A 27,019-nucleotide genomic window follows, 5' to 3' on the forward strand; every position below is an offset into this window, starting at 1 on the left:
CTCTCTCTCTTTCTATTCTGTCTATCTGCTAGGGGGTTGAGGGCTCTCTCTCTCTCTATTTGGCTCTCTCTAGGGCTTTATTCGGTCAATCTATCTGTAGGGCTCTCTCTATTCGGTCTGTCTGTAGGGCTCTCTCTCTATTCGGTCTGTCTGTAGGGCTCTCTCTCTCTCTATTTGGTCTGTCTGTAGGGCTCTCTCTCTGTCTATTCGGTCTGTCTGTAGGGATTCGGTCTGTCTCTCTATTCTCTCTCTCTATTCAGTCTGTCTGTTGGGCTCTCTCTCTATTCGGTCTGTCTGTAGGGCTCTCTCTCTCAGTCTGTCTCTCTCTCTCTATTTGGTCTGTCTGTAGGGTCTGTCTCTCTCTCTCTATTCGGTCTGTCTGTAGGGCTCTCTCCTCTCTCTATTTGGTCTGTCTGTAGGGCTCTCTCTCTCTCTCTATTCTGTAGGGGTCTGTCTGTAGGGCTCTCTCTCTATTCGGTCTGTCTAGGGCTCTCTCTCTATTCTGTCTGTCCTCTCTCTCTATTTGGTCTGTCTGTAGGGCTCTCTCTCTCTTTCTATTCTGTCTATCTGCTAGGGCTCTCTGAGTCTGTCTCTCTCTATTTGGTCTGTCTGTAGGGCTCTCTCTCTCTATTTGGTCTGTCTGTAGGGCTCTCTCTCTCTCTCTCTCTCTCTATTCAGTCTGTCTGTAGGGCTCTCTCTCTATGGTCTGTCTGTCTCTCTCTCTCTCTATTTGGTCTGTCTGTAGGGCTCTCTCTCTCTATTCGGTCTGTCTGTAGGATTTGGTCTGTCTCTCCCTCTCTCTCTATTCGGTCTGTCTGTAGGGCTCTCTCTCCCTCTCTCTAGTCTTTGGTCTGTCTGTAGGGCTCTCTCTCTATTCGGTCTGTCTGTAGGCTCTCTCTCTCTATTCTGTCTGTCTAGGGCTCTCTCTATTCGGTCTGTCTGTAGGACTCTCTCTATTCGGTCTGTCTAGGGCTCTCTCTATTCGGTCTGTCTGTAGGGACTCTCTCTCCCTCTCTCTATTTGGTCTGTCTGTAGGGACTCTCTCTCCTCTCTCTATTTGGTCTGTCTGTAGGGTCTCTCTCTCTCTATTCGGTCTGTCTGTAGGGCTCTCTCTCTATTCGGTCTGTCTCCCCTCTCTCTCTATTTGGTCTGTCTGTAGGGCTCTCTCTCGGTCTTCTATTCTGTCTATCTGTCTGGCTCTCTCTCTATTGGTCTGTCTGACTCTCTCTCTCTATTCGGTCTGTCTGTAGGGCTCTCTCTCTATTCGGTCTGTCTGTAGGGCTCTCTCTCTCTTTCTATTCTGTCTATCTGCTGGGTTGGTCTCTCTCTCTATTCGTTCTGTCTGTAGGGCTCAATTAGCTAGACTACGAGTCTCTTTAGCAAAAATTCCCTCCTTGCCACTCCTTGTCATTGCCAAAGAGACTGGCCTTTCAATCTTAACGTTTTCTTTTCTTTCTAAACAGCCCCATGTAATTCTTAACTGTATTTCTTCCATTCAGTTGAGTCTATGAAGGAAGCATCATGTTCAGACAATAAAAGGCTACAGTGATCAGCCGCGCCTGGCAGCCAAACGTATAGGTGTCCCCATGGGTCTAATATTTAAATGGAGGAAATGTGATCCTAATCATTGTTTTGAGCCTCCACGGTAGACATCCCTCCTAATGAACAGACTCCACATCCTGCTGCTGTGAGCTGCAGAGGACAGTGTAGTTGCACTTGATACTGTATGTGTTTACGGATGAGAAAGGTGAACTTGCCCATTTTGTGGGGAATGGAGATTCCCTGCTTTGCGATCTGTTTCCTACTTCAACAGCCAGGGTTTCATTGAATAGGCCCAGGCACTATACTTAAAAAAAAATATTTTAAAAAATCTAATTAAACCGACGCACAGTTTCTTGAACTAAAATGTATGGTGTTTGTCAGTTTCATAGTTTTTTATGCTATAAATTGCTTTTTTATGGTTATAAGTGATTAAATTTACTGGAAAATTTGTCTTTTGCAATTCTGAGTAATTAAGGATATCCACTTTATTCAGTACTACTGCAGTTGCTAAATAATTCAGATGGATGGAAGCATAAGGCCACAAATGAAATTTTCTCTCCTGGATACACCGGGTGTATGAAAAATCCTGTCTGTCAGACAAAAATATTATTTTGTCTCTGGCGTACAGGTCACCTGAATTCACTGTAGGCTAGCATACAAATTGTGTATTAAATTCACTGTAGTAGGCTAGCATACGAATCTGTGTATTAAATTCACTGTAGTAGGCTAGCATTGTGTATTAAATTCACTGTAGGCTAGCATTGTGTAGGCTAGGCTCTCTCTATTCGGTCTGTGTATTAAATTCACTGTAGTAGGCTAGCATATTCGATCTGTGTATTAAATTCACTGTAGTAGGCTAGTATGTGTATTAAATTCACTGTAGTAGGCTAGCAGGGCTCTCTCTATTCTCTGTCTGGGCTCTCTCTAATTCACTGTATGCTAGCGTCTGTGTATTAAATTCACTGTAGTAGGCTAGTCATACAAATTGTGTATTAAATTCACTGTATCGGTCTGCTAGCATTGTGTATTAAATTCACTGTAGTAGGCTCTCTCTCTCTCTATTTGGTCTGTCTGTAGGGCTCTCTCTATTGTGCTGTCTGTACAAATTGTGTATTAAATTCACTGTCTGTAGGCTAGCAAATTGTGTATTAAATTCACTGTAGTAGGCTAGCATACAAATTGTGTATTAAATTCACTGTGTAGGCTAGCATACAAATTGTGTATTCAATTCACTGTAGTAGGCTAGCATACATTGTGTATTAAATTCACTGTAGGCTAGCATTACATTGTGTATTAAATTCACTGTAGGCTAGCATACAAATTGTGTATTAAATTCACTGTAGGCTAGCATACAAATTCACTGTATTAAATTCACTGTAGTAATTCACTAGGCTAATCTAATTGTGTATTAAATTCACTGTAGGCTAGCATACAAATTGTGTATTAAATTCACTGTAGTAGGCTAGCATACATTGTGTATTAAATTCACTGTAGCCTAGCATTGTGTATTAAATTTCACTGGAGGCTAGCATCACTGTAGGCTAGCATACAAATTATGTATTAAATTCACTGTAGGCTAGCATACAAATTATGTATTAAATTCACTGTAGGCTAGCATTGTGTATTAAATTCAATGGGAGAGGCTAGCATTGTGTATTAAATTCACTGTAGGCTAGCATTGTGTATTAAATTCACTGTAGGCTAGCATTGTGTATTAAATTCACTGTAGGCTAGCATTGTGTATTAAATTCACTGTGAGAGGCTAGCATTGTGTATTAAATTCACTGTAGGCTAGCATTGTGTATTAAATTCACTGTAGGCTAGCATTGTGTATTAAATTCACTGTAGGCTAGCATTGTGTATTAAATTCACTGTAGGCTAGCATTGTGTATTAAATTCACTGTAGGCTAGCATTGTGTATTAAATTCACTGTGAGAGGCTAGCATTGTGTATTAAATTCACTGTGAGAGGCTAGCATTGTGTATTAATAGCCCAGGCTTTTTCTTTTACAGTCTTGTCTCATCGCTTCAACTCCCGTACGGACTCGGGAAGGTCGAGAGCCGTGCGTCCCCCGAAACACGACCCGACCAAGCTGCACTGCTTGGAAACATCATACACCTGGTGACTGTGTCAGCATGCACTGCACCCGGCCTGCCACAGGAGTCGCTGGTGCGCAATGGGACAAGGACATCCCTCCCCTAACCCGGACGACGCTGGGACAATTGTGCGCCGCCCCATGGGTCTTCCGGTCGTGGCCAGCTGGATTCGAACCCAGAATCTCTAATGGCACAGATAGCACTGTGACCACTGCACCACTCGGGAGGCCAACTTACACAACTCTGTCTTCACTATTCCCTTCTTGAGCAATTCTCTATATTATATTATAGCCTAGCCCAATGTGTCCCAGAAGTAGCGATATAGTTTGGTCTCTTACTTTGAACAATATATATTTGAGGAAAGAAGCACCTTGCTTGCTGGATATATACAATGTTCACAATGAATGGCGAGAGCTTCTCGGATGTGCTCCCATTGGCTGTGCCCAACGTTGATGTTTATAATGAAATGTATTACGTCAGAATGCCCAATGTTAGAATTAAGGAACGTTTTCCTGTCAGTCTAATTTGCATAAACATTGTGATTGGATGATAGTGGTGAGGGTTATTTAATCAGGATCAAATTCTCTGATCTCCTTGAGCTCATTATTGAGAAAATGTTCATATTTGAAGAGTGATGAAAGGCTAGTGTTTTTAGTAAATGACAAGGCGTGGCTAGGAATGTGGAATGTTAGCCTGGGTATAAGTCTCTTTAGCTATGGTTCAATGACTCTCACCAGGAAGTGAGGTAGCAGTAGAACTTTAAGAACCGTTGCCTTGGATACATCTATCATTACCTGATTCTAGATTCCATTTCAGACCTCAGCTCCCTCCCCCTCCCTAGACCCCGCCTCCTCAGGGGGAACTGAAAGGAATACATGAAAGACCTGGGTGAAAGCAACATGGCGGAGGTTCCACACACCACACAGCCTATTGATTGGTGTTTCCACCTATCCTGTCCTTTCAGATCTGTGAACTGATAGAAGAGGGCGGGGCTAAGGGGCATGGAGGGGAGGGGGGCTGCAGTTTAAAGTTCCTGAATACTTGATCTACTGATGGTATGTCTGCTATGACAACAGGCTGTTCAGACTGTACTCGGGCCTGTACTGACATGTGTGGCTGTAGCTGTAGGGTTGCTTGAAGCCACGAGTTCCTCCACAGAGCAAGACTGATGACAGAACACTGTGGATATACAGTACCAGTCAAATGTTTTAGAACACTTACTCCTTCAAGGATTTTTATTTATTTTTTACAATTTTCTACATTGTAGGATAATAGTGAAGACATCAAAACTATGAAATAACACATATGGAATCATGACGTAACCAAAAAACTGTCAAACAAATATATTTTAGATTTGAGATTCTTTGAAGTAGCCACCCTTTGCCTGTTGTGACAGCTTTGCACACTCTTGTCATTCTCTCAACCAGCTTCATGAGGAAGTCACCTGAATGCATTTCATTTAACCAGGTGTGCCTTGTTAAAAGTTAATTTGTGGAATTTCTTTCCTTCTTAATGCGTTTGAGTCAATCAGTTGTGTTGTAACAAGGTAGGGGTGGTATACAGAAGATAGTACTATTTGGTAAAATACCAAGTCCATATTATGACAAGAACAGCTCAAATAAGCAAAGAGAAACGACAGTCCGTCATTACTTTAAGACATGAAGGTCAGTCAATCCGGAACATTTCAAGAAGTTTCTTAAAGTGCAGTCATAAAAACCATCAAGAGCTTTGACGAAACTGGCTCTCATGAGGACAGCCACAGGAAAGGAAGGCCCAGAGTGACCTCTGCTCTAGAGGATAAGTTCCTTAGAGGTAACTGCAGCTCAGATTGCAGGCCAAATAAATGTTTCACAGAGTTCAAGTAACAGACACATCTCCAACATCAACTGTTCAGAGGAGACTGCGTGAATCAGGCCTTCATGGTCAATTGCTGCAAAGAAACCACTACTAAAGGACACCAATAATAAGAAGAGACTTTATTGGGCCAAGAAACATGAGCAATGGACATTAGACCGGTGGAAATCTGTCCTTTGGTCCGATGAGTCCAAATTTCAGATTTTTGCTTCCAGCCGCTGCCTCTTTGTGAGACGCAGAGTAGGTGAACGGATGATCTCCATGGTTCCCACCGTGAAGCATGGAGGAGGTGGTGTGCTGGAGACACTGTCTGGGATTTATTTAGAATTCAAGGCACACTTAACCAGCATGGCTACCACAGCAAGGGATATTTGACCAAGAAGGAGAATGGTGGAGTGCTGCATCAGATGACCTGGCCTCCACAATCACCCGACCTCAACCCAATTGAGATGGTTTGGGATAAATTGGACTACAGAGTGAAGGAAAAGCACCCAACAAGTGCTCAGCATATGTGGGAACTCGTTGAAGTCTGTTGGAAAAGCATTCCTCATGAAGCTGGTTGAGAGAATGCCAAGAGTGAGCAAAGCTGTCCTCAAGGCAGAAGGTGGCTACTTTGAAGAATCTAAAATCTATTTTGATTGGTTTAACACTTGTTTGGTTACCGCATGTGTTATTTCATAGTTATGATGTCTTCACTATTATTCTACAAAGTACTAAATAGTTAAAAAAATACATCTTTTTTTGAATGAGTAGGTGTGTCCAAACGTTTGACTGGTACTGTATATATGTATACATGTAACCGGTGCTGTAGCTCTGCGTTGTGTGTGGTTGATTGACACTATAGACGTGGACTTTGGAGATCAGGTAGTTTTAATTAATCAGAACTCACTCTCTGCATCCTCCATCTGCATCCAAAAGGAAATAAAGCCACATTATGTTCTGCGAATCGTCACCTCTTTCTCTCACAGTGCATCAAAATTATTTTTCGAATACAAAAATGAGTACAGCCTCTCCTTATTATGCATCAACACATGACATATTTTACATAGATAAAACCACATCCCTGCATCCAAAAGGAAATAAAACATTTGTTTTACACATTATGTTCTGAGAATCGTCACCTCTTTCTACAACAGATGCATCCAAAAGGAAATAAAACATTGTAGAGCCACATTATGTTCTGAGAATCGTCACCTCTTTCTACAACAGATGCACAATAGGAGGGTCTGGGATCATTCGAGGAGCTCGCCATCCTTCACACATACAATAAAATAGCCTGCTATTAATTAACCACATGTTGAATTCAGAATGTTGATTTCATCCTAAAAAGTACAATTACAAGTGCATCTTAACAATACCATCCACTTATGAGTAACCTCTAAATATACATCATTATTCATGAACAAAACACTGTGTGTATGACTTTGTGCTTAAAAGAATCAAAGGTTTCTGAAGATGACAGAAAAGGCGTGCCTACCTCTCTCAGTGCATCAAAATGATTTGAGCACGAGCTCGCAGGGCAAAACGTAAGTACACCCCCCCCCCTTCTCCCAGGATGCAGGCAGGGCATAATAACAGATCAACATGACATATTAATATATGAACCTGGTGAAATTCACACAGTACTTTAACAACCGACACATACACTAATATATATATTATACACTACATTAAATTAATAGTTATACTTTGTACATTTTGAATGCATACAGCAGGACAGAAAAAATGGTCCAATTCACGCACTTATCATGAGAAAATCCCTGGTCATCCCTATTGCCTCTGATCTGGTGGGCTCACTAAACAGAGAAAATCCCTGGTCATCCCTATTGCCTGTGATCTGGCGGGCTCACTAAACAGAGAACATCCCTGGTCATCCCTATTGCCTCTGATCTGGTGGGCTCACTAAACAGAGAAAATCCCTGGTCATCCCTATTGCCTGTGATCTGGCGGGCTCACTAAACAGAGAACATCCCTGGTCATCCCTATTGCCTCTGATCTGGTGGGCTCACTAAACAGAGAAAATCCCTGGTCATCCCTATTGCCTGTGATCTGGCGGGCTCACTAAACAGAGAACATCCCTGGTCATCCCTATTGCCTGTGATCTGGTGGGCTCACTAAACAGAGAAAATCCCTGGTCATCCCTATTGCCTCTGATCTGGTGGGCTCACTAAACAGAGAAAATCCCTGGTCATCCCTATTGCCTGTGATCTGGTGGGCTCACTAAACAGAGAAAATCCCTGGTCATCCCTACTGCCTCTGATCTGGAGGACTCACTAAACAGAGAAAATCCCTGGTCATCCTTATTGCCTGTGATCTGGCGGGCTCACTAAACAGAGAAAATCCCTGGTCATCCCTATTGCCTCTGATCTGGCGGGCTCACTAAACAGAGAAAATCCCTGGTCATCCCTATTGCCTGTGATCTGGCGGGCTCACTAAACAGAGAAAATCCCTGGTCATCCCTATTGCCTCTGATCTGGCGGGCTCACTAAACAGAGAAAATCCCTGGTCATCCCTACTGCCTGTGATCTGGGGGACTCACTAAACAGAGAAAATCCCTGGTCATCCCTACTGCCTCTGATCTGGTGGGCTCACTAAACAGAGAAAATCCCTGGTCATCCCTACTGCCTCTGATCGGGCAGACTCACTAAACAGAGAAAATCCCTGGTCATCCCTATTGCCTGTGATCTGGAGGACTCACTAAACAGAGAAAATCCCTGGTCATCCCTATTGCCTCTGATCTGGCGGGCTCACTAAACAGAGAAAATCCCTGGTCATCCCTATTGCCTCTGATCTGGTGGGCTCACTAAACAGAGAAAATCCCTGGTCATCCCTATTGCCTCTGATCTGGTGGGCTCACTAAACAGAGAAAATCCCTGGTCATCCCTATTGCCTCTGATCTGGTGGGCTCACTAAACAGAGAAAATCCCTGGTCATCCCTATTGCCTGTGATCTGGCGGGCTCACTAAACAGAGAAAATCCCTGGTCATCCCTATTGCCTCTGATCTGGCGGGCTCACTAAACAGAGAAAATCCCTGGTCATCTCTACTGCCTCTGATCTGGTGGGCTCACTAAACAGAGAAAATCCCTGGTCATCCCTATTGCCTCTGATCTGGTGGGCTCACTAAACAGAGAAAATCCCTGGTCATCCCTATTGCCTGTGATCTGGTGGGCTCACTAAACAGAGAAAATCCCTGGTCATCCCTATTGCCTCTGGTCTGGTGGGCTCACTAAACAGAGAAAATCCCTGGTCATCCCTATTGCCTCTGATCTGGTGGGCTCACTAAACAGAGAAAATCCCTGGTCATCCCTATTGCCTGTGATCTGGCGGGCTCACTAAACAGAGAAAATCCCTGGTCATCCCTATTGCCTCTGATCTGGTGGGCTCACTAAACAGAGAAAATCCCTGGTCATCCCTATTGCCTCTGATCTGGTGGGCTCACTAAACAGAGAAAATCCCTGGTCATCCCTATTGCCTGTGATCTGGCGGGCTCACTAAACAGAGAAAATCCCTGGTCATCCCTATTGCCTCTGATCTGGCGGGCTCACTAAACAGAGAAAATCCCTGGTCATCCCTATTGCCTCTGATCTGGTGGGCTCACTAAACAGAGAACATCCCTGGTCATCCCTATTGCCTCTGATCTGGCGGGCTCAGTATATTTAAAATCAAACCCTTTTAGACTTTAACTCAAGCAGTATTTTACTGGGTGAAATGTTCTATTAAGGTATCTTTACTTTTACTCAAGATTGACAATTGGGTACCTGTTCCACCACTTGGGCCAGTAACCGAAAGGTTGCTGGATCGAATCCCGAGCTGACAAGGTAAAAATCTCTCTCTCTGCCCCTGAACAAGGCAGTTAACCCACTGTTCCCCCGTAGGCCGTCAGTGTAAATAAGAATTTGTTCTTATTAACTGACTTGCCTAGTTAAATAAAGGTTAAATAAAAATAAATAAATACAAATGATTATATTTGTATTTAAAATCACTTGGAGCTGATTTCATGGTGTGTTTACAGTCTATTGTGTTTATTTGTTTTGCTCATTAAAACTTGGGGGGCCAAATAAAACCACCCGTGAGCCGCCAGTTGGGGAAACGTGGTTTATACTAAAGTCCAGTCGGGGTGGTACTGCAACATATTGACCAACCGCCATTAAACCCCAACAAACAAGGACAAGTCCTGTTGCGCTGCGGGAGTCGGTGAACAGGAAGTTCCGGACAGGCGTCAGCCATAATGAAAGCGCCAGAACTGTTCTCTGAAGACGATAGCTTTTATGTCCGTTTCAAATGTATTACTAACAGGTATGATGTCATTGCACGTTTAAACTTTATAATATCGAAAGAACATGTCATGTCATAAATCCGTCAAGTTATTATCGCGTTAATAAAGGTTTTATGACGTGTTATTGTTGTGCTAAACCGAGTAAATAACGTGCTAAAAATATATATTGTTAGTCATATAACGTTAGTTACCTAGCTGACGTTAGACTTTATGGTTAATTTACATTATTTCGTCAATGTAATTTCATAAAGAATCAATTGATTTGAGATTTCTGAGTTCGTTTGACATGTTTATTATTCTGATTATTTCCATATGTTTATGAGCTGGTAAAATGGCGGCGCCTCTCGGTCTGAGTCAATAGACTTGCAGGCTGTGCGGCTGCACCAGAGAGACACTTTCAGGGTTGTTTTACTGTTTAGAAGCAGAATGTCATGTTCATCTGATTTCTACATGTCACTGTAACAATATTCAGACACATTTAGTTGTTTCTATATTTATCTATAGTTGTTACTATGTTGTGAATGGGAAATACAATCGTTTTTTTTTGTGGGTGAAATAAGTAGAAAATAGTGCATAGTTCTGCTTCAAACAAACTGCAACCTTGTATTAAACATTTATTTATGTGAATTTAGGTCGTCTATTTTATATTAACTGCACTTAGGGAGTGAACATGATTTACAATAAGGACCTCTGAAAGGAAAATGGATGGCCATCCCTTCAACAAAATATATATTGAACTTAACCCCCCTCCCCCTCTGAATGCTTGCTTTTGGACATTGTCTTCAATAAAAGAGGCCTGGTGTGTGGAGGAATAGTATATTTTTGGGGGACTAGGCCTAATCAACAATAAAATCACAGCACAGCCATTGATTATACAGCATTAAACACGTTTGGGATTAACACGTGTGGGTTGGAATAACCTGTCCCAGTATTTACACCCTCCCAGCAACTATCATAGAAATACAGTATAACTTTGCTCTGTGCTTCCTCCCAGCATGCACTTGGTATTCTATAGGCTATGGATCATTTGATTGGCATCACACTAAATAGCCTATAGTCCCACTTGATATTGTCCAGCAGAGAATCAGAGATGAGGGGAGGCATCAGCCACACATTGATTTATTTAAGCGATAAGGTCAGAGGGGGTTTCTTATATGGCCAATATACCATGGATAAGGGCTGTTGTGGAGGGCCTGGATACAGCCCTTAACCCTGATATATTGGACATATTCCACAAACCCTTGAGGTGCCTTATTGCTATTATAAACTGGTTACCAATGTAATTAGAACAGTAAAAAGGAATGTTTTGTCATCCCCCTGGTATATGGTCTAATATGCCATGGCTGTCAGCCAATCAGTGTTAAGGGCACGAACCACCGATCAATTACAAATGGCATGACCCTCTTCTGGACTAGATTAAAACAATACTCAACCCTCCCCTTGACTGAGATTGAAAAAGCACAACCCTCATTTTCCTCCAGGTATCCATTCTGTAAATGTATCTCTTACGTTGGGTCATTTAAAGTGTGAACTTTCTGTCTAATAAGAATTAATGTTTTGCTCTCAATGTTTAACTACCTGATCTGTTGAAATGAGATGATTGAACAAAAAAAATACATATTTAGAGAATATAGAAAGCACCAGAACTGTTAAGACAATAACTTTGTGTCCGTGTCTCTTTATTACTACAGACCGACTCAGATTAAGTCTGAGGCTGGTAACATCAACAGTGAGGACAAACCCAGCCTGTCTCTCTCCTTCCACACTGAATCCAAACCTACAGGGTCCTGATTGTGACAGTGGAGCCCAGTTTGCTCTGCAGGATCCAGAGATGGCATCAGTGAAGCTGGAAGACTGCAGTCAAACACTGGAGCTGAATGTCAACATTAAAGATGAAGAAGAGGAGGAGAAGATTGGGACATCTGTTAGTCATGGTAACAGCAGGTTCTATCTATCTATAAGTTATCTTCATAAATTAGACCTTAACTTATGACCAGTCTATTGATAGGTTGAATTCTGTAATTCTGACATCACATCCCTGAACAACTGGGTTATCTGGAGTGATCAGAGAGTAGACTAAAGAAGTGAAGTAGACAAACTGCCAGTGTTTTAAAGTTCTATGAAATGAGTCTGTAGTTACTAACCCTTGTGATAGTGAGTGGAGGATGATATGAAATGAGTGTGTAGTTACTAACCCTTGTGATAGTGAGTGGAGGATGATATGAAATGAGTCTGTGGTTACTAACCCTTGTGATAGTGAGTGGAGGATGATATGAAATGAGTCTGTAGTTACTAACCCTTGTGATAGTGAGTGGAGGATGATATGAAATGAGTCTGTAGTTACTAACCCTTGTGATGTTGAGTGGAGGATGATATGAAATGAGTCTGTGTAGTTACTAACCCTTGTGATAGTGAGTGGAGGATGATATGAAATGAGTCTGTAGTTACTAACCCTTGTGATAGTGAGTGGAGGATGATATGAAATGAGTGTGTAGTTACTAACCCTTGTGATAGTGAGTGGAGGATGATATGAAATGAGTCTGTGTAGTTACTAACCCTTGTGATAGTGAGTGGAGGATGATATGAAATGAGTGTGTAGTTACTAACCCTTGTGATAGTGAGTGGAGGATGATATGAAATGAGTCTGTGTAGTTACTAACCCTTGTGATAGTGAGTGGAGGATGATATGAAATGAGTCTGTAGTTACTAACCCTTGTGATAGTGAGTGGAGGATGATATGAAATGAGTGTGTAGTTACTAACCCTTGTGATAGTGAGTGGAGGAGGATTCTGTTACTAACCCAATGATGATATGAAATGATAGTTACTGAGATATACAGTGAAATTGGAGGAGGATTTCTCTTCAATGCTTTTCAATTAGCAGCATTGGAATCAGGTTTACTTTCTGAATGGACTGTTATTTAAATGGAATTGACCCCAACCCAGACTGTTACCCACTTTTAGAATAGTTTTACTCCCCTGTATTGTACAGCCTACTGATACGAAGTCATATGTCACCTGGTACAAACAGAAGAGGACTGGCCACCCCTCGGTTCCTTTCTAGGTTTCTGCCTTCTAGGGAGTTATTTTCCTAGCCACTGTGCTTCTACATCTGCATTGCTTTGCTCTTTGGGGTTTTAGACTGTCAAATTTATTTTTTTTTTTTTACATCAGCAGTTGTCACAACGTGCTTTACAGAAACCCAGCCTAAAATCCCAAAGAACAAGCTATGTAGATGTAGCTTCATAAAATACATTTGACATGAAAATCACACCAACTGACTGGGTCTTCTGATGTTGTTCACACAGGAGACCATGTTGAGACATTCTCTACATCCAGAGAGCAACAGCAGGAAGATCACAGAGCTAAGAGGTCTCACCACTGCCCACATTGTGAGGAGATTTTCCCATTTCTATCAAAGCTAAAAATACATCTAAAAATACACACAGGAGAGAATCTGTATTCCTGTACTGACTGTGGGAAGAGATTCACAACATCAAGGGCTCTGACACTTCATCAGAGAATACACACTGGAGAGAAGCCTTACTACTGCTCGTACTGTGGGGAGAGTTACTCTCAACAGAGCAACTTCAAAAAACACCAACGTCTACACACAGGAGAGAAGCCTTACTCCTGCTGTGACTGTGGAAAATGCTTTACAACGTCATCTGAGCTAAAAGTTCATCAGAGAACACACACTGGAGAAAAGCCTTACATCTGTTCTGACTGTGGGAAGAGTTTCTCCCACCTGTGTAACTTTAAAGCACACCAACGTATACATTCAGGAGAGAAGCCATACTCCTGCTCTGACTGTGGGAAGAGTTTCTCCCGATTGTATACCTTAAAATCACATGGACGTACCCATACAGGAAAGAAGCCTTACTCCTGTTCTGACTGTAGGAAGAGTTTTTCTCACCAGGGTAGCTTTAAAGCACACAAACGTATACATACAGGAGAGAAGCCATACTCTTGCTCTGACTGTGGGAAGAGTTTCTCTCAACAGAGCAACTTAAAAACACACCGACGTATACACACAGGAGAGAAGCCGTACTACTGCTCTGACTGTGGGAAGAGTTTCTCTCAAGAGAGCAACTTAAAAACTCACCAACGTAAACACAAAGGAGAGAAGCCTTACTCCTGCTCTGTCTGTGGGAAGGGTTTCTCTCTACAGAACCAATTAAAAACACACCAACATATACATAAAGGATCGAAGCCTCGTCAGCTCTCTCAGACCAGCTGAGATTAACATTTAGTGATGGAGTGATTTATATCTGATTGCTTGGACTGAAATAGGTGCCGACACTTTATATTTAGCTTCAGGACCTCCACAATACTTTTGAGCTCATCTATAACAGGAACAGGAAGCAGTAGAACATTTGAGGGCCTGGTACTCCGCTCCGTTGAGTTCCTGCCCAAGTCAAGCACCGGAACTCACAACATGTATCAGATAGAGATGGTGTGATGATCAGTCACCATTAGTTTTGGGGGGGTTGGTTTTTATGACATAGTTACTTGTTTAATGATACACAGCCTCTGAAACACCTACATGTGTTTTATTAAACTGTCTGTTAAAACTAGGTTAGTTATTATAGTTATTCATCATCAATGGGTTTGGATAAATACATCCAGTGGCATTACTAGTCCTGGGCTTTCGGGGCTTCAGCCCCTGATGTTTTAGGCCCCACACTTTGGATGGTAAAAATATATACTGTGTATCCGTAAAGTATTCAGACCCCTTCCCTTTTTCATTTTTTTTACATCCTTATTCTAAAGTTTGATTCTGAAATTTCTTGCATATGTATTAAAAAACAAAAAAACAAAAACCTTCTTTGCATAAGTATTCAGACCCTTTTGTATGAGACTTGAACTCTAGCTCAGGTGCATCCCTTTTCGGTTGATCAACATTGAAATGTTTCTACAACGTTGGAGTCCACCTGTGGTAAAATCAATTGATTGGACATGATTTGGAAAGGCACACACCTGCCTATATAAGGTCCCACAGTTGACAGTGCATGTCAGAGCAAAAACCAATCCATGAGGTCAAAGGAATTGTCAGTAAATCCTGAAACAGGATTACGTTGAGGCATGTATCTGGGGAAGGGTGCCAAAACCTTTCTGCAGCATAGAAGGTAACCAAGAACATAGTGGCCTCCATCATTCTTCAATGGAAGAAGTTTGGAACCACCAAGACTCTTCCTAGAGTTGGCCGCCCATCCAAATTGAGCAATCGATGGTCACTCTGACAGAGCTCCAGAGTTCCTCTGTGGAGATGGGAGAATCTTCCAGAAGGACAACCATCTCTGCAGCACTCCACCATTCAGGCCTTTATGGTAGAGTGGCCAGATGGAAGCCACTCTTCAGTAAAAGGCACAAGACAGCCCGCTTGGAGTTTACCAAAAGGCACCTAAATGACTCTCAGACCATAAGAAACAATATTCTCTGGTCTGATAAAACAAAGATTGAACTCTTTGGCCTGAATGCCAAGCGTCACGTCTAGGGGCAAACCTGTCACCATCAGTACGGTGAAGCATGATGGTGGTAGCATCATGCTGTGGGGATGTTTTTCAGCAGCAGGGATTTGGGAGACTAGTCAGGATTTAGGGAAAGGTGAACGGAGCAAATTGCAGAGAGATCCTTGATGAAAACCTGCTCCAGAGCACTCAGTACCACAATTACCCTAAGCACACAGCCAAGACAACGCAGGAGTGACTTTGGGACAAGTCTCTGAATGTCCTTGAGTTGCCCAGCCAGAGCCCGGACTTGAACCCGATTGAACATCTCTGGAGAGACCTGAAACTAGCTGTGCAGCGACGCTCCCCATCCAACCTGACAGAGTTTGTGAGGATCTGCAGAGAAGAATGGGAGAAACTCCTCAAATACAGTTTGTCAAGCTTGTAGCGTCGTACCCAAGAAGACTCAAGTCTGTAATCGCTGCCTAACGTGCTTCAACAAAGTACTAAGTAAAGGGTCTGAATATGTAAATGCAATATTTGAGTTTTTAAACTCCCCCCCCAAAAATAAAAATAAACTGTTTTTGCTTTGTCATTATGTCAGGAAATTATGATTCATATGACTGAACAAATAATTTTAAATGGAACTGTAAGTAAACTTATACTCTGTTATATTATATCTGATTAACAATATGAGTTCATAAGAAGAAATTGTGTGACAGGACAAGGAGGAATAGAATGTTAATGAACACCATTTCTACTGGGCAAAACAAATGGGTTGTGGACTGTGTAAACATATAAGGATTCGTTGAGGCTATGGTTTGAAACTTAGCTAGGGGTTTTTAGATTAGGCAGTGAGTGCATTCCTGGGTTTTGTTAATTAAACCTTCAGTTCAGTGGTGATTGATAATGTTGAGTTGTCAAAAGTTATCTGGGATGGTTAGTAAGTTAGAATGAACTCTTCACCTTACTTTGTCCTGTGTGGAGATGGGAGAATCTTTAAGACAGTGAAACCATGATCTGTATTTAAACTGATGCATTTTGTTTTGAGTGGGAGTGGCCGAGAATAAATTCTAGTACCTATTATTTAAAGACTGGTCTGCGTCTATTTTATGCAACAAGAAATCTTACAAATTCTTATAAAATAGATGAAGGGCTTTCAATTGATGAAAGCACATTGGCATAATTAAATTATACTAACACATTATGGGGTATCGTGTGTTGATTGATGAGGGGGAAAAAAACTGTCCAGACACCTGGAAAGCTCCTCATCCATCTACCACCACTACAAAACCTTGAACCAGCTGCTAAAAAAAGGATAATATAATGTATTCAGACCTGGAAATAGGAGTTTCCTTTCACATGATACAAATTACATTTAAGTCCATTTAGAAGACGCTCTTATCCAGAGCGACTTACAAATTGGTGCATTCACCTTATGACATCCAGTAGAACAGTCACTTTACAATAGTGCATCTAAATCTTAAAGGGGGGTGAGAAGGACCTATCCTAGGTATTCCTAAAGAGGTGGGGTTTCAGGTGAAAAGGAAGGTGGTGATTGACTGGAAATAGGCTGTCCTCACATGATACAGAGGGAGAACTAATGTACAGGATTTCCCATTTGCACGGAAGTTGTTGAATAGTTTAAACTGTGGTAGTGAATGTTGATTGTTTTTAGTAACCCATTATTGACTGACAGGTTCAGGTTGTCTCACTACACTGAACAAAAATACAAAACACCACATGTAAAGTGTTGGTCCCATGTTTCATGAGCTGAAATAAAAAATACCAGAAATGTTCCAAATACACAAAAAGCTTATTTCTCTCAAATGTTGTGCGCAAATTTGTTCACGTCCATGTTAATGAGCATTTCTCCTTTGCCATGATAATCCATCCACAGGTGTGGCATATCAGAAGCTGATTAAACAGCATGATCATTACACAGGTGCACCTTGTGCTTTGGACAATAAAACGCTACTTTATTAAAATGTGCCATTTTGTCACAACACAATGCCACAGATGTCTCACAAAACCTTGTGGTTGGCTTGCTGACTGCAAGAATGTCCACCAGAGCTATTTCCAGATAATTTAACGTTAATTTCTCTACCATGAGCCGCCTCCAGCCTCATTTTCAGAGAATTTGTCAGTTTGTCCAACCGGCCTCACAACCGCAGACCACATGTAACCATACCAGCCCACGACCTCCACATCCGGCTTCTTCACCTACGGGATTGGCTGAGGGGGTTGCTGAGGAGTATTTCTGTCTGTAATACAGCAATTTTGTGGGGAAAATGTATTCTGATTGACTGGGCCTGGCTCCCAAGTGGGTGGGCCTTTGCCCTCCAAGGCTGCGTCCCTGCCCAATCATGTGAAATTCATAGATTAGGGCCTAATTAATTACATTGAAATGGACTGATTTCCATATATATTAACCCAGCAAAAAAAATAAACGTCCCCTTTTCAGAACCCTGTCTTTCAAATACAATTTGTAAAAATCCAAATAACTTCACAGATCTTCATTGTAAAGGGTTTAAACACTGTTTCCCATGCTTGTTCAATGAACCATAAACAATGAATGAACATGCACCTGTGGAATGGTCATTAAGACACTAACAGCTTACAGACGGTAGGCAATTAAGGTCACAGTTATGAAAGCTTAGGACACTAAAGAGGCCTTTCTACTGACTCTGAAATACACCAAAAGAAAGATGCCCAGGGTCCCTGCTCATCTGCGTGTATGTGCCTTAGGAATGCTGCAAGGAGGCATGAGGACTGCAGATGTGGCCAGGGCAATAAATTGCAATGTCCGTACTGTGAGATGCCTAAGGCAGCGCTACAGGGAGACAAGACAGGCAGCGGATCGTCCTCGCAGTGGCAGACCACATGTAACAACACCTGCACAGGATCGGTACATCCGAACATCACTCCTGCAGGACAGGTACAGGATGGCAACAACAACTGTCCAAGTTACACCAGGAAGGCACAATCCCTCCATCAGTGCTCAGCCTGTCCACAATAACCTGAGAGAGGCTGGACTGAAGGCTTATAGGCCTGTTGTAAGGCAGGTCCTCACAGACATCACCGGCAACAACGTCGCCTATGGGCACATACTCACCGTTGCTGGACCAGACAGGACTGGCAAAAAAGTGCTCTTCACTGACGAGTCGCAGTTTTGTCTCACCACGGATTCACGTTTATCGTCGAAGGAATGAGCGTTACACCAAGGCCTGTACTCTGTCTGGAGTGGAATCGATTTGGAGGTGGAGGGTCCGTCATGGTCTGGGGCGGTGTGTCAGCATCATCGGAATGATCTTGTTGTCATTGCAGGCACACATTATTCCATTTTTGTTAGTCACATGCCAGTGGAACTTGTTCAGTTTATGTCTCAGTTGAAACTCATGTTCATACAAATATTTATACATGTTAAGTTTGCTGAAAATAAACGCAGTTGACAGTGAGAGGATTTTTCTTTTTTTTCTTTTTTTGCAGAGTTTATGTGTGTATATACATTGGGGCAAAAAAGTATTTAGTCAGCCACCAATTGTGCAAGTTCTCCCACTTAAAAAGACAAGAGAGGCCTGTAATTTTCATCATAGGTACTTCAACTATGTCAGACCAAATGAGAAAAAAAATCCAGAAAATCACATTGTATGATTTTTAATGAATTTATTTGCAAATTATGGTGGAAAATAAGTATTTGGTCACCTACAAACATGCAAGATTTCTGGCTCCTTGGGAGCAATTTCCAAACGCCTGAAGGTACCACGTTCATCTGTACAAGCAATAGTACGCAAGTATAAACACCATGGGACCACGCAGCGTTCTGTCTCCTAGAGATTAATGTACTTTTGTGCGAAAAGTGCAAATCAATCCCAGAACAACAGCAAAGGACCCTGTGAAGATGCTGGAGGAAACGGGTACAAAAGTATCTATTTCCACAGTTAAACAAGTCCTATATCAACATAAACTGAAAGGCCGCTCAGCAAGGAAGAAGCCACTGCTCCAAAACTGACATAAAAAAGCCAGACTACGGTTTGCAACTGCAAATGGGGACAAAGATTGTACTTTTTGGAGAAATGTCCTCTGGTCTGATGAAACAAAATAGAACTGTTTGGCCATAATGACCATCGTTATGTTTGGAGGAAAAGGGGGGTTGCAAGCTGAAGAACACCATCCCTACCGTAAAGCACAGGGGTGGCGGCATCATGTTGTGGAGGTGCTTTGCTGCAGGAGGGACTGGTGCACTTCACAAAATAGATGGCATCATGAGGAAGTAAATGTATGTGGATATATTGAAGCAACATCCCAAGACATCAGTCAGGAAGTTAAAGCTTGGTCGTAAATGGGTCTTCCAAATGGACAATGACCCCAAGCATACTTCCAAAGTTGTGGCAAAATGGCTTAAGGACAACACAGTCAAGGTATTGGAGTGGCCATCACAAAGCCCTGACCTCAATCCTATAGAACATTTGTGGGCAGAACTGAAAAAGCATGTGCGAGCAAGGAGGCCTAAAAACCTTACTCAGTTACACCAGCTCTGTCAGGAGGAATGGGCCAAAATTCACCCAACTTACAGTGGGAAGCTTGTGGAAGGCCACCTGAAACGTTTTACCCAAGTTAAACAATTTAAAGGCAATGCTACCAAATACTAGTTGAGTGCATGTAAACTTCTGACCCACTGGGAATGTGATGAAAGAAATAAAAGCTGAAATAAATCATTCTCTACTATTATTCTGACATTTCACATTCTTAAAAATAAAGTGCTGATCCTAACTGACCTAAAACAGGGATTTTTTTTACCAGGATTAAATGTTAGGAATTGTGAAAAACGGAGTTCAAATGTATTTGGCTAAGGTGTATGTAAACTTCCGACTTCAACTGTATATATATATACCACGTATATTAATAGTCGGGAAACAGGAAGTTCCGGGCAGGCTCCAGACACAATGAAGTCTGCGGAACTGTGCTCTGAAGACAGTAGCGTGTGTGTCCGTTTCAGAAGTATTACTAAAGGTATGCAATAGCACGTTTAAACTTTCTAATATCGAAAGAACATGTCGTAACATGTTAGGTAACAAATCCGCCAATGTATTTTCACGTTTGTTAAAGGTTTTATGACGTTTTAGTTTTGTGCTGAACCGAGTGAGTGAAGAACATAAATTAAAAACGATTTTTATCTATCTAGCTAAGTTTCGACTTAGTGTTTGTCAGCGTGAATGTATGTACATTATTTCGTCAATATAATTTCATAACGATTCAATTGATTTGACATGTATTTTATATTAATGTTTATGAGCTGGTAAAATGGCGGCGCCTCTCGGTCTGAGTCAATAGACTTGCAGGCTGTGCGGCTGCACCAGAGAGACACTTTCAGGGTTGTTTTACTGTTTAGAAGCAGAATGTCATGTTCATCTGATTTCTACATGTCACTGTAACAATATTCAGACACATTTAGTTGTTTCTATATTTATCTATAGTTGTTACTATGGTGTGAATGGTGAAATACAATCGGTTGTGAGTGAAATAGTGGAAAATAGTACATTTACATTTACATTTAAGTCATTTAGCAGACGCTCTTATCCAGAGCGACTTACAAATTGGACATAGTTATGCCTCAAACTGCAACCTTGTATTAATTGTTTATTTTGTCATTTATGCATTAACGTGGATTTGAGGAAGGCTGCTATAGTTTATCTGCACGTAGAGTGAACATAATAAGGGTTACATGGAGAAAATATCTGAAAGGAAAATGGAGGCCGTCCTGTCAGCAAAATATATTAGACATAAACCCTCCATGAACGCTTGAAATAAAATATAAAATAAAAAATACCCCAAAATAATGATTAAAACAAGGTGGATAGTAGAGAACATGTTTACCAACACTTCTTGGACAAACCAGATCCGTTCGATATGAACTTTATTCGTCCTGTAAGCGTTGCTTGGCAACGCAGGAATTCTGACAGCGTTCAGGGCTGCGAGCCAGAAGGTCGTGGGTTCGCAGACCACCGTGAACAAGAGTGAGGGTGGATAGATCTATTTTATGGTGAAATCATTCCATGAATCTATCATCGTATTTGCAGGTCTGAGGGGGAAGAAAAAGCCTTTTTATAGACATTTCATACAAGTCTACGTCATTTTACGTATTAGCCAAATGTTTTTTAATACCACATAGGCTAAGAATGGAGAAAGGCCGATGTGTTCATCTCCATATTTCTCCAATTCCAAATCAGTGTTTCTTGTTTGCAACGAAATTGTCCCGGTTTGCAAATAACTAAATCAGAGACCATCTGACATGATTGGTGGGCGGGAGGTCCAGTATAAACACAAACTCACTTCCTTGACAACAGCTCTGCTCCGTTAAGCGCTAGAAGTATAAAAACCCGGATGTCTGCAGAGGATGCATCTGCAATCAGATATCGGATTGGCCATCCAGTCTTTTAGCAGAGAAATGTAAATCTCTAACTCCTGGCTACTCTCATTCTGTGTCTTTAACCCAACAAGCATTTCCCTCAAAGCTGTCTGATGCTGATTATTGGAGGACCAAAAAAGCCAATACCGATTAATCTGCCGATTTTTAATTAAAAAATATATATTATTTGTAAAAATGACAATTACAACAATACTGAATGAACACTTATCTTTATACATCAATAAAATCAATTTAGCCTTAAATAAATAATGAAACATGTTCAATTTGGTTTAAATAAGGAAAAAAACAAAGTGTTGGAGAAGAAAGTAAAAGTGCAATATGTGCCATGTAAGAAAGCTAACGTTTAAGTTCCTTGCTCAGAACATGAGAACATATGAAAGCTGGTTCCTTTTAACATGAGTCTTCAATATTCCCAGGTAAGAAGTTTTAGGTTGTAGTTATTATAGGAATTATAGGACTATTTATCTCTATACCATTTGTATTTCATTAACCTTTGACTATTGGATGTTCTATTGTGTGTATTTTTTGGGACTTGGCCTAATCAACAAAAAAATCTGAAGAAACCTTTCACTCTCTTCCTCACAGCACAGCCATTGGTTAGGATAAGCCGACACAGCACAGCCATTGGTTAAGATGACACAGCACAGCCATTGGTTAAGCCGACACAGCACAGCCATTGGTTAGGATAGGCCTACACAGCACAGCCATTGGTTAAGCCGACACAGCACAGCCATTGGTTAAGCCGACACAGCACAGCCATTGGTTAGGATAGGCCTACACAGCACAGCCATTGGTTAAGCCGACACAGCACAGCCATTGGTTAGGATAGGCCTACACAGCACAGCCATTGGTTAGGATAGGCCTACACAGCACAGCCATTGGTTAGGATAGGCCTACACAGCACAGCCATTGGTTAAGCCGACACAGCACAGCCATTGGTTAGGATAGGCCTACACAGCACAGCCATTGGTTAGGATAGGCCTACACAGCACAGCCATTGGTTAGGATGACACAGCACAGCCATTGGTTAGGATAGGCCGACACAGCACAGCCATTGGTTAGGATGACACAGCACAGCCATTGGTTAGGATAGGCCTACACAGCACAGCCATTGGTTAGGATGACACAGCACAGCCATTGGTTAGTATAGGCCTACACAGCACAGCCATTGGTTAAGCCGACACAGCACAGCCATTGGTTAGGCAGCATAAAAAAAAGTTTTTGCTCGAACAATCACAGAGCAGGCCGTTTCTCAGGGTTGGAATAACCTCTGCAGTGTGTAATGCTAGTTGTATTTCCACCGTCCCAGCAACTATCCTAGAGCCATATTATAACTTTGCTCTGTGCTTCTCCCAGCATGCACTTCGTGTCCTATAGCCCAGGGCTCTCCAACCCTGTTCCTGGAGAGCTACAGTCCTGTAGGCTTTCGCTCTAACCCTAATCTAGCACACCTAATTCTATAAACTGAACCAATGGGGTTGGAGTTAAAACCTACAGGAGGGTCTTTCTCCAGGAACAGGGTTGGAGTTAAAACCTACAGGAGGGTCTTTCTCCAGGAACAGGGTTGGAGTTAAAACCTACAGGAGGGTAGCTCTCCAGGAACAGGGTTGGAGTTAAAACCTACAGGAGGGTAACTCTCCAGGAACAGGGTTGGAGTTAAAACCTACAGGAGGGTAACTCTCCAGGAACAGGGTTGGAGTTCAAACCTACAGGAGGGTAACTCTCCAGGAACAGGGTTGGAGTTAAAACCTATAGGAGGGTAACTCTCCAGGAACAGGGTTGGAGTTAAAACCTACAGGAGGGTAACTCTCCAGGAACAGGGTTGGACAGCCCTGCTTTAGCCTATAGACTATGGATCATTTGATTGACATCACACTAAATGGCCCATAGTCACACTTGATATTGTGCTCCCAGCAGAGAATCAGAGATGAGGGGCGGCATCAGCCACACATTGATATGTAGCCAATCAGCGTTCAGGGCTCAAACCACCCAGTTTATAAAGCCTAATAAGCAAGTAATTGTCAAACACTGAGAAATATTGACACGTCATCAATTACAAATGACATGACCCTCTTCTGGACGAGATTAAAACAATACTAAACCCTCCTTGACTGAAATGGAAACAGCACAACCCTCATTTTCCTCCAGGTATCCATTCTGTACATTTAGATCCATCTCTTACTTTGTGTAATTTAAAGGGCGAGTTTTGTCTAATGTTTTGAATGAATGTTTTGTTGGCCATGCTTTGCTACCTGATCTATTGAAATGAGAGAATTGAACAACAAAAAATATACTATCTTTTGAGAATTAAGTACCAGAACTGTCCAGATTGTTTTCCGTTTCTCATTATATCTACAGGACGACTTGAATTAAGTCTGAGGCCGGTAACATCAACAGTGAGGACAAACCCAGCCTGCCTCTCTCCTTCCACACTGAGTAGCAACCTACAGTCACTGGGTCCTGATTGTGACAGTGGAGCCCAGTTTGCACTGCAGGATCCAGAGATGGCATCAGTGAAGCTGGAAGACTGCAGTCAAACACTGGAGCTGAATGTCAACATTAAAGATGAAGAAGAAGAGGAGAAGATTGGGACATCTGTTTGTCATGGTAAGAGCAGGTTCCTCATAAGTTAGACTGGGCCATAAGTTAGACTGGGCCATACGTTAGACTAGGCCATAAGTTAGACTGGGCCATAAGTTAGACTGGGCCATGTTTTGACTGGGCCATAAGTTGACTGGGCCATAAGTTAGACTGGGCCATAAGTTAGACTGAGCCATAAGTTAGACTGGACCATAGAGTTAGACTGGGCCATAAGTTAGACTGGGCCATAAGTTAGACTGGGCCATAAGTTAGACTGGGCCATAAGTTAGACTGGACCATAAGTTAGACTGGCCATAAGTTAGACTGGGCCATAAGTTAGACTGGGCCATAAGTTAGACTGGGCCATAAGTTTAGAGGTCTAACGCTAGGAGAGAGGAGATAAAGAAGTGAAGTAGACAAACTGCCAGTGTTTTAAAGGTATATTAAATGAGTGTGTGTAGTTACTAACCCTTGTGATAGTGAGTGGAGGATGATATGAAATGAGTCTGTAGTTACTAACCCTTGTGATAGTGAGTGGAGGATGATATGAAATGAGTGTGTAGTTACTAACCCTTGTGATAGTGAGTGGAGGAGGATTATGGGTAATTATTTTCACCCCTTTAGCCTTAGACTGTTGTCAGGGTTGGTGTCAATTCCAGATCATTCAGGAAATTACACTGAAATTCCAATTCTCTTCAATGCTTTTCAATTAGCAGCATGTGGAATTTGGAATTAGGTTTACTTTCTGAATGGACTGTTATTGAAAAGGAATTGACCCCAACCCAGACTGTTACCCACTTTTAGAATAGTTTTACTCCCCTGTATTGTACAGCCTACTGATATGAAGTCATATGTCACCTGGTACAAACAGAAGAGGACTGGCCACCCCTCAGAGTTCTGGTTCCTCTCTATGTTTCTTCCTATGTTCCTCTGTTAGCAAACCTACTCATTAAGCCTACTCATTAAACCTACTCATTAAACCTACTCATTAAACCTACTCATTAAACCTACTCATTAAACCTACTCATTAAACCTACTCATTAAACCTACTCATTAAACCTACTCATTAAACCTACTCATTAAGCCTACTCATTAAACCTACTCATTAAACCTACTCATTAAACCCTACTCATTAAGCCTACTCATTAAACCTACTCATTAAACCTACTCATTAAATTTCATTAAACCTACTCATTAAACCTACTCATTAAACCTAACTCATTAAGCCTACTCATTAAACCTACTCATTAAACCTACTCATTTACTCATTAAACCTACTCTAAACCTCTCATTAAACCTTCATTAAACCTACTCATTAAGCATTAAACCTACTCATTAAACCTACTCATTAAACCTACTCATTAAACCTACTCATTAAACCTACTCATTAAACCTACTCATTAAATTAATTAAGCCTACTCATTAAACCTACTCATTAAAACTCATTAAGCCTACTCATTAAGCCTACTCATTAAACCTACTCATTAAACCTACTCATTAAGCCTACTCATTAAGCCTACTCATTAAACCTACTCATTAAACCTACTCATTGCCACCTCATTAAACCTACTCATTAAGCCTACTCATTAAGCCTACTCATTAAACCTACTCATTAAGCCTACCATTAAGCCTACCTCATTAAAACTCATTAAGCCTACTCATTAAGCCTACTCATTAAACCCTCATTAAACCTCATTAAACCTACTCATTAAACCTACTCATTAAAGCCTACTCATTAAATTAAACCTACTCATTAAACCTACTCATTAAACTAACCTACTCATTAAGCCTACTCATTAAACCCTATTAAGCCTACTCATTCATTAAAAAGCATACTCATTAAGTCTACTCATTAAACCTACTCATTAAACCATTTACTCATTAACATTAAACCTACTCATTAAACCTACTCAAACCTACTCATTAAGCCTACTCATTAAACCTACTCATTAAACCTACTCATTAAACCTACCTCATTAAACCTACTCATTAAACCTACTCATTAAACCTACTCATTAAACCTACTCATTAAACCTACTCATTAAGCCTACTCATTAAGCCTCATTAAACCTACTCATTAAGCCTACTCATTAAAACCTCATTACTCATTAAACCTACTCATTAAACCTACTCATTAAACCTACTCATTAAACCTACTCATTAAAACTCATTAAACCTACTCATTAAGCCTACTCATTAAGCCTACTCATTAAACCTACTCATTAAACCTACTCATTAAACCTACTCATTAAACCTACTCATTAAAACTCCTACTCATTAAACCATTAAACCTACTCATTAAACCTACTCATTAAACCTACTCATTAAACCTACTCATTAAACCTACTCATTAAACCTACTCATTAAGCCTACTCATTAAACCTACTCATTAAGCCTACTCATTAAACCTACTCATTAAGCCTAAACTCATTAAGCCTACTCATTAAACCTACTCATTAAACCTACTCATTAAACCTACTCATTAAAAACCTACTCATTAAACCTACTCATTAAACCTACTCATTAAACCTACTCATTAAACCTACTCATTAAACCTACTCATTAAGCCTACTCATTAAATTAAACCTACTCATTAAACCTACTCATTAAGCCTACTCATTAAACCTACTCATTAAACCTACTCATTAAACCTACTCATTAAACCTACTCATTAAATTAAACCTACTCATTAAACCTACTCATTAAACCTACTCATTAAACCTACTCATTAAACCTACTCATTAAACCTACTCATTAAACCTACTCATTAAACTCATTAAACCTACTCATT

General features: G+C 41.3%; 1 protein-coding gene across 1 annotated transcript in view; it reads left to right on the forward strand.

Moving 5' to 3' along the window:
- Positions 1-9,630: 9,630 nt before the first annotated feature.
- Positions 9,631-27,019, forward strand: part of LOC127927664 (zinc finger protein 260-like) — a 34,713-nt gene continuing 17,324 nt past the window's right edge. Inside the window, exons 1-3 of the mRNA XM_052514277.1 lie at positions 9,631-9,789; positions 11,461-11,703; positions 24,007-24,255. Coding sequence (XP_052370237.1) covers positions 9,762-9,789; positions 11,461-11,703; positions 24,007-24,255 — 520 coding nt within the window. The 5' untranslated portion in view covers positions 9,631-9,761. The remainder of the gene's footprint in view (positions 9,790-11,460; positions 11,704-24,006; positions 24,256-27,019) is intronic.

This window comes from Oncorhynchus keta, unplaced genomic scaffold (genome assembly GCF_023373465.1).
Source record: "Oncorhynchus keta strain PuntledgeMale-10-30-2019 unplaced genomic scaffold, Oket_V2 Un_scaffold_1704_pilon_pilon, whole genome shotgun sequence".
NCBI classification, from domain to species: Eukaryota; Metazoa; Chordata; class Actinopteri; order Salmoniformes; family Salmonidae; genus Oncorhynchus; species Oncorhynchus keta.